This window comes from Lissotriton helveticus, chromosome 5_1 (assembly GCF_964261635.1).
Source record: "Lissotriton helveticus chromosome 5_1, aLisHel1.1, whole genome shotgun sequence".
NCBI lineage: Eukaryota > Metazoa > Chordata > Amphibia > Caudata > Salamandridae > Lissotriton > Lissotriton helveticus.
This window is the reverse complement of record NC_136065.1, coordinates 302,039,641-302,051,642: the sequence shown is the minus strand read 5'-3', so window position 1 is coordinate 302,051,642 and position 12,002 is coordinate 302,039,641. Positions and strand designations below refer to the sequence as shown.

At 42.7% G+C, this 12,002-nt stretch overlaps 1 protein-coding gene across 4 annotated transcripts in view; it reads right to left on the bottom strand.

Annotated features, from left to right (window-relative positions):
• The window catches only part of CLSTN1 (calsyntenin 1), a 329,531-nt gene that overhangs the window by 131,491 nt on the left and 186,038 nt on the right, over positions 1–12,002 (bottom strand). For all 4 annotated transcript variants that reach the window (XM_078642290.1, XM_078642287.1, XM_078642289.1 and 1 more), the window contains one exon: positions 1,500–1,748. In XM_078642290.1, coding sequence (XP_078498416.1) covers positions 1,500–1,748 — 249 coding nt within the window. The remainder of the gene's footprint in view (positions 1–1,499; positions 1,749–12,002) is intronic.

Here is a 12,002-nt window from a genome sequence, read left to right as displayed (position 1 = left end):
TCTCTGATTAATCCTCTGAATACTTTTATATTTGCTTGTTTTACAGAAACACTGCATTACAATGCCAGGAACTTTTTTAAAATCAAGCCTACTGTTATTTGTTATGTTTTCTGTAACATATGTTAAATAGCCAGTAGGTCACAGACATTTCACTATGCTTGTAGGGCAGTATGAATTGTAGTCCAGAATCTTAAGGTGCGATGGAAGGCAATCTAGAATTCTGTGAAAGATAGTTAGCAATTGTCTCCGTGTTGCTGAGGTGTGTACGTTAGTCTTAATAAAACCCTTAACTTGAAGGTCTACAACCTGACAACTTCTTAACACCTTCCCGATGGCCTAAGTTCTGGTTACTTCGCATGGGTCAACTTTATTATCACTTATATAAGTTTGTTTATTATTTCAATGCATTCCTTGTCCATCCTGGGCTTGTTCCTCCTTTGAAGCATAGCTCTGTTACTATACCCATGATAGGCTGGCTTCTGTCCTTCCACTGCTCAATTTTAGGGAACTACATTTTTTTCTTATTTGTGGTTAACACTCCATCTGTGTAGATGCTTTTTCCAGCCATCTCCCACCCCCACCTTACTAAAAAAAAAAACACCACTAAGCTCTCTGTTTGCTCTCTCTCGTGGCTGGTCCCTCTCCTGTGAACTTCTCCCCTCACATTCTCCCCACCACGCTCCGTGTGGCTGCCTCTCTCGTGTGCTTAGCCTTCCATGCCAATTGCTGCAGTCTCTCTCGTGTAAATCTTTCCAGTGTTGCTCTCTCCCACTTTCCCGCAACAACTCCCCATTGCTTTGCTCAATTCACTCCACCATTCATATTTAAAAAAAGATGTTTGGGAGAGGGACAGGTAGCAAACTGCTGCCCGCCCTAAACAAGTGCTTTTGTGCACAGACTTTTTTTTTTTTTACTTACTTTAGTTCGGGCAATAACAAAAAACAAGTGTCTGCTTAATCCTGTAGGTGCATGCATGTGTGATGATGCATGCACGTCTACAGAATGATGCAGATAGCAACAGCAGCCACATCATAAAGCCTTTTTTTTGCGGATTCTAAACTACACCAGCAAAAAGCCCTGGCAAAACCACTAGGGCATAAAGGGGATACCTGCTGGCTTTGCCGTGCTTGTTTTAGGATTCGCTCGTGTACTGCAAAAAAAATAATCCATGAATGCTATACATTTTCAAGATCATCTTGTTGTTTATGCAGAAAGCATGCCAAATAAGAATATTTCAACCTATAAATATGCTGCATAATTGTGAGCCATACATTTTACTTCGGACAAACTATTATAGACAGAACTGTGTATTGTGGCAAATCAATGAAAAATTAGGTAAGTGACTTGTGTAAAGACCGGTTTTTGCGACCGAATACTGATGTGAAAGGCAAGTGACAATGGATAACAAAAGCTACTGACAGAGGGACAACTGGTTGGACAAGGTCTGGCTCAGATTAAATACCTGCTGAGCCACCTCAAAATCTGAATTATGTACATACCTGTTTTATCTGAGTTGCACAGGATGGTCTCTTTCTCGCGTCCCCCGGCACTGTGTCGCATCCAGACAGACATGACGAAGGGCTCCTTTAGGTTTGTTGTCACCACCCCCTGGGGAACTTTCACTGCCTGCGTCCCATTAAACTCAAACACCTGGTCGCTGTCATGGCCGTTATCAGTTGGCAGGCCCACAGTCCAATTGGCAGTACTGCTCGGTTGAGGAAGCAACTCTGCGGTGTCAGAGGACGCACCTGCAATGAACAGACATTAAAGTTAGAGGAAAACAATAACACTTTATACAAAAAACAGTACATTTTACAGTTGCTGTCAAACACTTTCTGACCAACAGCGTAAGCGTGATATTTTATAACTACCTGAAATAAGTTAAAATAGCAGTTTGGAGACTGCTATTTTATGGCATTTTCTTTTGAATAAATTAAATGAATTTCCAATAGGGATTAGTGGTCAGCACAGATACCAGACGACCACTGCCCTTTCATATTCTCTCCATTGTCCAAAGGAACATCTGAATGTTCCTTGCAAAGAAAGCTTATGCGCTAAAATGTGGGACCACCAGACTAAAAGACAAAGTGATAGCTATTACTCCCATTGTTTTGTTTATTGCAGAGATGGTTGGGGTGTGTTTTAAACATTAAATTTGCATTATCTGAAGGGGAACCCCTCCCTACCAAAAAGCGCATAAATTGCAATCCCAGCCAGGAACATATAAAGTATGACCGTCATTGTGTTTGGCTTCAACTTTTTTAGGGGCTTGGTCTGCAATTGTCAGCTTGTGTTGCAAGAAAGAGGGATAATTCACTAGATCGAATGTCCTGAAGTCAAGACAGCAAAAGTCTTATGAAAGCTGTATATGAACTTTAACTCAATTATCATTGTGCAAATACAATGCAACCAATCATTATGCTGCAGCCCTGAAGTTAGACGCATTCTCCCAAGCTCTCACTTCAACAAATGTGTCCCCCTATTTAAATAGGATGAAAAATGAATTACATTACCCAGAGTATTAAATCAATTTTAATTTATTATTAAGATGTGGCTCACCAAGAATTTCCAAAGACATACACAATCAAAGAATTTCATATTAATACAGATATAAAAAGCTTTTTAAAAATGTAAATATTGTAGAACAGTTTACATTCCGGAGAAAAAAAATTGGCAAGCTTTTTCACCTGAACTGAAATTAAATGCTCTGAAAAGAGGTGTTCCGGATTTTGTACCCGGCTTCTGCATAATTCACATATCCTATTCTCAAAAGATCGCTTTTGCCACACACCTGTTACATTCTTAAAGGTCAAATACTCATTCTTAGTAAAAAGGAACAAACAACAAACTCCATGAACTAAGTTCCACATTAAATACAGCTGTGGGTTTTTAGATATACAGGAGGTTATAACTGATCGTATTGATCTTTTTTCGAGGAGAAACCTATGTCCAACACAGATGTTACAAGACGACTCTAGCAGACATTTCATTTGCGACATTGACATGGCTTCAAAGACATTTTGCTTGATCTTAAATAAACTGGGAGCTTAAATGAAATTTCTATAAAAGAGAAAATCAACTCTACAATACCTTCCTATAGAGTTCTCTTTGCTGTGAAAAAGCGGATGGCTTTATCGTAAAACTGCAGCTTAATCCAGCACATATGTGCCATTCAGAGCATTGAATAACACCTGAACGCCTTGAGAAGTCCAGCTACAAATAGACAGGACGCCCCACTTTCCTGCTGACCAAATTAAATTTTGTCCAAATGCCAACATGTTACATATTAAGGGGGAAGATACCTGTAACATCAACTCTGTATCAATCATTGGTGTCATGAAATTAGAATTTTTCTCGCTCAGGCTGAGAATCCTCAGCACATCTAACAATATTTAATCTGACAGTATTAAAATCCCACTTACAATCGTTGCACCTCTTTTTAACTTCAGGACCTATTTGCTTCAGTAACTGAATGGATATACATCAAGACCTGCCTCCAACAGATATATCGACATTCTAAAACACCAGTGTACACAAAGTAAATTTATGCCTCAGAGTGAAAAGGCAGGTGCATTCTAATCTATTAACTTACTTTCTCCAGGAGTGGCAATTTCAAAACTCAACATGGGTGGAGAAAAAGGGTTTGGGGTGAGTGGCTTTAGGTTTTTAGGACAGGGCAGCAGTTGCACTTGTGACATTGTGGTGGAGAACCTTTATCCATAGAAATGACATTTTCGACTGTTATTAACTTAGGCCCTATTAGATAACTATCAACTACATTTCCAAATTAATTTGCTTTGGCAATTTTTATGTAGATTGCTCAGGAAACAATACACCAGGAAAAATACTCCACCTTACATGCTTTTTCCCCATGTAATAAAGTATGTCTAGTGGAAACAGGACTGAGTGTTGTGCATAATACACCTGCTGAGAATTACTAGTTCAAACATTTCTCTATAAGCTCGCATCATTGGAAATGGGAGGGCGCATGTGACTCTACAGCACCACAAGCCGAATGTTATAAGTAACACTGCACGTTTGCTGCATGGGCTCCTGTAGATCATATTCTTAGAGCAGGCTAAAAGGCACTGCCCTCCTCATTAAATGGTGGCTTCCGAGCAGGCTATATTTGGAGAAAAAAAATGTAAGAACAGTTTTCCAAAAGTGAGCATCCTGAAGGGCAGGAAAATCCACATACCAACGCTTTGTGTAAGTATGAGATGTAGACTATATTGCACCTTTACAAATGTCTGCAAGTAGATTATTACCCGGAGCGGCTCCCTTTTTACGAGGAGAATGTGCTCATGGTACAGTATGTACTTCGCTGCGGCATAACACACTTTACTTACCCCTGTAGGAAAGTGCTCCTTTTGCACACTGTCACTCCCACTTTTTGCCTAGTAATTGATGCAATTTTGACAGAGGTGCAATGGGTTCCTGCTATCCAGGTCCCCAGTGACAGATCTTTCCTTAAATCTGTACAACTCAGCAATATTTAGGCAATCGCCCCTCCACCATTTGTCAGAAGGCCCCTCATGCAATTGGGGAGGGGGAGGGGGGAGTTGGTTTGTTTGGGGGAGGGGTATTGTTTGTTCTTACAACAGGCGTCATACCTTTTGTGCAGGGCGGTAGCAGGAATGGGGACTTTGCGAAGCTGAACCTATCATTGTTATTGCGCTCCTGGTCACTGCGTGCCCCCTTGTACCCTGGTGGGTGCTATCTTTTGTATGTGACATGGTTTGATGCTTAATAATAAAAAGATAAATTTGAAAAAACTGTACAATTGTTCCCCCAATTGGCAATACCTTTAGCACCCCTATGCGTCTCTAGTAAATGGCACCACAGGTACCTAGGGCATGGTACTGGTACTAAAGAGGGTCTCTAGGGGCTCCAGCACGTATTGTGCCACCCTAATGGACCCCACACCACACTCAAGCAAATTGCCATTGCAGGCTGTGTGACATGGTGCAGACAAAAGTGAAGTCATGACATGGCACACCTCCTGTGTGCCATGTCAGCAGACACTGCATGCAAAATACCTAAGTCACCTCTACAGCAGACCTTACAGCCCTAAGGCACGGTGCATTATATTATATGTGAGGACATATCTGAATGAGCAGATATGCCCCTGTGATATCCAAGTCGATTTTTGGACATTGCCAGTGAACAAGGAAGCCTTCTTGAGTGTATGTACTGGGTACTGGTGATTTTGATTTCCCCAGCTACATGATGGCTTTACTGAAACCAAAGATGTTTGCTATCAAACATCTCTTATTCATAAACCCACACTGATTCCAGTGGTGGATGTATTAATATGTGCAAACCTTCCACCCTCTAGTGTACTGGCTGACTGGTGTGGACCAGCCTGCCACCACGGACCAGTTTCCGACCCCCTGCAGGTGACAGTCTCTGAGGGCAAAAACAATGCCTGCTTTGGCCGGCGGTGGTGTACCCTTCTCCAAGGAGGATGGCTACATACTCAGCATAACAAGGTAGGTGGCTTCAAAGGTCTCTGCGTCACAGTACTGAATCAGCCCTCACACACATAATGGATGACATCTTAAAAATGCTGGATCACAATGAATCGTGCCTTTTGATACTTCTCACCCTATCCTCCGCCTTCGGCGCGGTTAAACACGACAATCTACTGTCTATACTGGAACGAAGGATGGGCCTAACCGGTCCAGTTTTACAATGGTTTACCTCCTTCCTAAGCAACAGAACCCAAAGAATCAAGCTGAAGCAATCATTCTCTCAACCTTCCTTGGTCACACTAGGAGTCCCACAGGGATCAGCTTTATCGCCTATCCTCTTTAATCTTCTCATGGAACCCCTTGCTAATGCACTTAGTTCTGTAAACATTTTATATCATCTATACGCGGACGACACTCAACTTTATTTGAAAATCTCTTCACCAGAGAACTTCATCTCCCTCAACGCCATTCTTCATAATACCCAAAGTTGGCTCAATGGCAACCACCTCATGCTTAACACCAAAAAAACTGAGTTCCTCCTCATCTCCCCTCTCAATCATGCACCCAACTTAGACTCATGGCTGAAGCATCTTACTTCCTTTGATTGTGCCCCTCACATCATTGACTCCGCAAAATCCCTGGGAATCACCATCGACAAACATTTAAATATGCAGGAACAAATCTACAATACCACCAAAGGAGCCAACTTTCAGCTGAGTATCTTAAGGAAACTTAAACCCTTCCTCCCACAGTCTGATCTAAAAATGGCGGTCCAAGCACTAGTACTACCAAGACTGGACTACGGAAGCACCACTCTCTGCGGTCTTCCTAAATACAAACTAGCACCGCTCAGAGCTTCACTTAATGTGGCGGCCAGGCTGGTCTCCGGAATAAAAAGAAATAACCACATCACCCCGGCCCTTAAGGTCCTGAAATGGCTACCATAAAAGTCGAGGATACAACTAAAGATCGCCTGCATGACACACAAAGCCTTACACAGCAACACTCCCAGCTATTTAGCACAAACGCTAGAACGGTGGGGAGGTTGCAGACAACTGCGAAGCGCAAGCTCACTTCTCCTAAAACCTCAATCCTTCCACAAAAAGAGAACTGGATGCAGAGCTTTCTCTGGTATCGCACCGAAGATCTGGAACAACCTTCCCCCAGACTTGCGCAGAATCCCTTCCTTTACCACCTTCAAAAAGGAAACGAAAATGTTTCTCATGAACAAATTGTCATCCTAAACCTATAACTCCTAGAAGCCTACCTGCCTTTGCTTGTATTCAAACAGCAATGTCTACCTCACCTATATTGTATTATATGCGATCCCCGATTGTTTGTATAACTTTTGATAATTATTTCCTGTAAAGCCCCCTGACAACCCCATAGACTATCTGCCTCTGCTTTTAATCAAACAGCAATGTCTACCTCACTTGTATTGTAATATATGCGATTCACGACTGTACGTATAACTTGTGATAATCAGGTACTGTAAAGCGCTCTGATACCCCCGTGGGTCATGTCCGCGCTATATAAAATTTTATAAATACATAAATAAATAAATAAATAAATATGCAACCCAGGCTTCCATAAGACAGGAGAAATGCAACCCCCTGCCCCGGGCCCACCTGGCACCAGGACAGAGGGGAAACATTAGCTTGTCATGAGGCGTGTTGACTAGCAGGCCAGTTCCACCCATAAGGTGGGCTACCTGATGTGAACATAAACTAGAATTCCACTATCTTGGTTTTTTGTGGAATTAGGTTCATTGGGTCAGAGACATGCCCACAGGAAGTGGCCACATAGAAGGTGTAGTCCCCCTAAAGGTAAGTAGCCCATTTGCTAATACCTGTCTCTCGTTAATGCCCCTAAATTAGGAAGAGGGCAAAAAAAAGCTGCAAAAACGATAACTGAAGATTTGCTGTGGATATTTTGTCACCAAACCCTGCCTGCGTACACTAGGCTTGACAATTGTGAAGAAACGTACTGGTCCTGTAGCTGAGCCTCTACCGAGAACCCCCGTAGACTGCCAGCCCTTTGCAAATTGCCAGCAATGTTCTTTGGAGTAGAAGAGCTTTTTCCCTGCAGTCCGCAGGCCCCAAAACCAGTTTACTGAGCTGCCACTCCTCATTTGTACCGACGCAGCAGCCGCCCAGGTATAGGTCAACGTGCTCCAGAAGGTGAGATCTATCTCCCCACCAAGTGAGAAGACGCCAGGACCAACCGGAGCCGCACAGCACCAATACCAGAGGTACCAGACTCCTTGCAGCAACCAAAGCCTATTTGAGTCCAATACAGACTTCAACAACACCGAGCCGCATTGAGGGACGTCAGCACTGCACAGACCCACTTCCAGAGTGGCCAGTTGACCTGAATCTTTCACCTGCAACCAGCGAGACCAACAACCGCAAGTACCTACAATGCATCCACCCAGCTAACCAAACCTCTTTGAACTCAAGCTCGCCGACCAGGGTTCCCAAGACCAGACTGTGCTGCCACTGTGCTGCCTCGATTCCTGGAACCTTGTGAACAGAGCTCTCCAATTGGAGCATCCGGACTTGTCCATAAGTCCCGCTCTGCAGCCTGTTTTTAGGTGCCCCCCTCTACTTTGGTGTAGCGAGTAAGGCTACCAGGGCAGGTAAACTTCAACTGTTGGTAGTACTTTCGACCTTAACCCCTCCTCACCTTAAGTACTGAAGGGGACCCCTGGAAACCTACTGCAAGTACATGTATACCTTATATGCCTTTTTCTTCCATTGAAAAGCATTGCACATAAAAATGCATTTAAGTGAACATTTTACTCAACTGTGAAAATTATTATTTTAAAAAGTACTTAACTGCTTACGAAGATCTTGGTATTAAAATGAATCTAAAAATAAGAGTTATTTTTCTAAATTGGTTTTGGATTTATTCTTTTGGGTGTGTGTCTCATTTAGTGCCTCTGTGAGTACAACATGCTAAGCACTGCCCTCTGATAAGCCTAAACTGCGCACCCACTCTACCACAAAAGAGAGCATTTAGTGTCATCATTTTTGCCTCCGTATACCAATTAGAGGTGCCTGGAGACGCTGCCTAGAGTACCTCATTTTGGTGTACTATATAGAGAGCCAGCTACCTACAACCCCCTTCCCTCCTTGCAAGGCATTAGGGAGTTAGTTTATCCTAAATGGGGATTGGCAAAAACTACAAACACACGAGTTCTCTTCTGACATCTTGCTCTTTTCGCAACAAACTCTGGATGTGGAAAGAAAATACGTACCTAAACAGTTTGGTTAACAAAGAATGACAAGACTACGCTGGGCTGAAAATTAGGGTTTGTTCTGAATAAACCCAGATCTCTGTACACCTGAATAAAAGGTTGTTCTACCCTTAGGGCTTGTTCATACTAACTCAGTGACAGCAACGAAAAATGCCACATTCCATGAAAGAAATTTTAAAGTACATTAGTGCAGTGGCTCAAAACGCAGCCCCAAAAGCTGATTGAGGACAACATTAAGGTTCCGTGAAGGAACTGGTGGCATTCTTGGAGGTATGACTCCTAAGGCCCTCCGTGAACAGTTTCACAATTCATTTTAAATATTTATTGGTGTTGACTATTTTGTTGTAAGCTGCTACAGCTACTAAATGAACTCAAAGCACTCGACTTGACGTTTGCAAGTGCAACAAGTAACACATTTCTTGTACTGAAGCATGTAAGGGCTGCTTATTAATGACTATACAGTAGTAGACAAATCTTTTCCATTTTGCTGCATTGCAGGCTGTTGTAGTAGGCTTATGACCACCCTTAAGAACGAGCGCACACACACTTCTGGCAGTTGAAACTCTAAGACTTCAAGTGCCACATTGCAAGATTCAGTGCAATGACGGTAGGAGGAACACAGCTCACCCTGATGCCTATCTACCAGTTAGTACCGAGTAAGTCTAACAGTTGGTTTGCCCATGTAGGTGCGATGAGGACAGCCTCATGGGCGCCCATCTAATTTTCCTTATTACATCCAGGGTTAGCAGAGGAAAAGAAACAGTGTGGTGTGTACTCCACTGCAATACCTTCGGGTGTTTCTGCTATTTAAAAACTACACAACAAGATAAAAACTGTGATTGCATCAATAAAAAGAAAATACATTTATGACACGCATGCAGGCATGGACTGCCCTGTAAAGAAACATGCAGATGGCTCTAAAAATGATAATTAACTGGGGGATGCCTTTCGAGTAGCAAGAGAAATTAAAGATGCACTCTTTTTTCTCCACAAAACGCCAATTAGGCCTTCAAGTCAGATTTGATATAGAATAGAAATATGTCTTGATCTAATATCAGAATAGAGCCCAGTAGAGGACAAAACATTCACTAATGCAAAGGAGAGCATGGTGCATGACGTGATCAGGCTTCCGACTTGGAAACATTTGCTTAGCAGTAGCGAATGTGTGTTTTTACAATACAAAGACCGCACTAATGCGAACCAGAGTGGGATAACACAACTGACTCCATAGAGTTGCATATGGAAATTAGCAAGTGACTAAGTGAGCTGACAGACAGTTTGGCACTAATCTTTGAAACTTTTAGTGGCTCATTTGTCCTAAGTGAAACCAGAAAACCCAGTTAATTCGTGGATTCACTGCTTACATTGGGTGACCATAGTAAAATATTTTCTTTCAGCAAAATTCCTTTTTCTTCATTATCCCGTATGAAAGCATTTTCAAATAAACAAGTTCAGAATTCCTGGTGTTCACAATCCTATTGTATTTGCACATACAGGGTTTATATGACAACTATCTTGCTGCTTACTTCCCTTGGTTTCAATAAGCTTTTTCGGTCAGCCCTGCCTAGTACCACGCAATGCAGGGTAGGCTAACGCAATTTAATGGCTATCCATGCACTGCCATTAAATGTCACGCATTAATGCCCATAGCTGGTCACAGCTCTGCAGCTCGTGTCCCTGCAGCCTTAGCACCCCACACTGAGTAGCACTGATGTGTTCAGCCACAGTGCGAACTGGGCCAAGGATTGAAGAGGAGACTGTGGTAGTCATGGTTACACCTTCATTTCTGCCAGGGCCTGGCACTCATCACGTGCTGACCCTCTTTCAGGAATTAGACTGCACAGCACGTTGTTGCATGGGCATTTCCTTCTTGTGGTGCCTGGACAAAGCTGTCCGTATGCTGTTTTAATAAAGGCACATGACCTGACCATCAGTGTCACAATAAACAAACCAGTACTAAGGGTTCCGAGACTCTTGGGGATCAGCCCTCTGCCTGGTTAAACAAGCTCTCAACAGGTGGGCGAGACGCTATAAAATTAACCTGTAATGTCTGCATTGGTTATGAAGCGCTCTTTTCGTGGATGAATGATGGAACCAAGCATTCAGTTGTAAAGCAGCTGTTAAAATATCTTAATGATCAGTTCTCCTTGGGTAGGCTGCTACAGGTACCATACACTTGGTGAAGTTTCTAGGGGTAAACTTTAATCCAAAAGGTAAGGACTTTGAACTGTTGGTGTCATCTGGCTACCTAGAGTCTGAGATACCTCCTGTGTTTGACATGTATGGGAATATGGAAATATAGAAATAGGCATCCAGTAGATCTAACAATGTCATATGATCCCCTGGGTTTATCAGCTGAATTATATCTACATAACAGCATTCCGAGTTATTGCTTTTTGAGGAACTTCTTGAGTTATCTCAGATCCAACACCTATCTCCATTTTCCATTTTCTTTCTTCAGCAGGCTTGTGAGACCTCTTTATAGTGCTCCATTCAGCATATGCGACTATTTCCTCGCTTAAAAGACAAAATGCTGATGTGAACTCCTGCAATGTGGATTGTGAGGACGTATCTGAATAAATTCTAGGGTGTATTAATACTGGATGATATCCAACACCCAAGTGTCCAAAGAGATGGTCTTTTAATTTTCATTAAAGTTGCTGAGAGTGCCTCTAACGTTCTAGGGATCTAACCAAAGAGATGCAACTAGTGTCATGACGGTCACAGCCTCCTAGAGGGAGGAATCCTGTCGCCTCCCAGTACCAGTCAATTTTCTCCAATTTGGTTACCTAGAGAATGCGGTTGCTGGTGGAGGTGGGTATTGCTCAGAGAATTGCTGGAGATATCCCGGTTATTGATGGAGTATTAGCTTCAGTTGTTGTGCTGCCTGTATAACCACCAAATCTGGTTTTAGGTGACCTATCAGACAAGCTGGGGAGTTGAATGGGGCCTTGTATTTCTAGTCGTCTGGATATTACTGCTGCACAGTAGCAGAGTTTTTCTTGACTGTAAGGCCCGCTGCCCAAATATATTCAACAATAGATATAGATCTCACGGATATCCACGATTCTTAGAAGTCATACAGAAAACAGTTGGTTTGTTGAACAGATACTGGCAGATCAAACCTTTTGGCAGCTCTTTCTAAAACCCGGTGGCAAGCTAGCCGCTGGAGATGGAGGGGTGGATATTTGTGCAACATAATCATGCCATTCACTTTCTGTGTTTGTGGCTTGACCCTGGGGTCTTTCACCTTCAGGTTCTTCAAAATC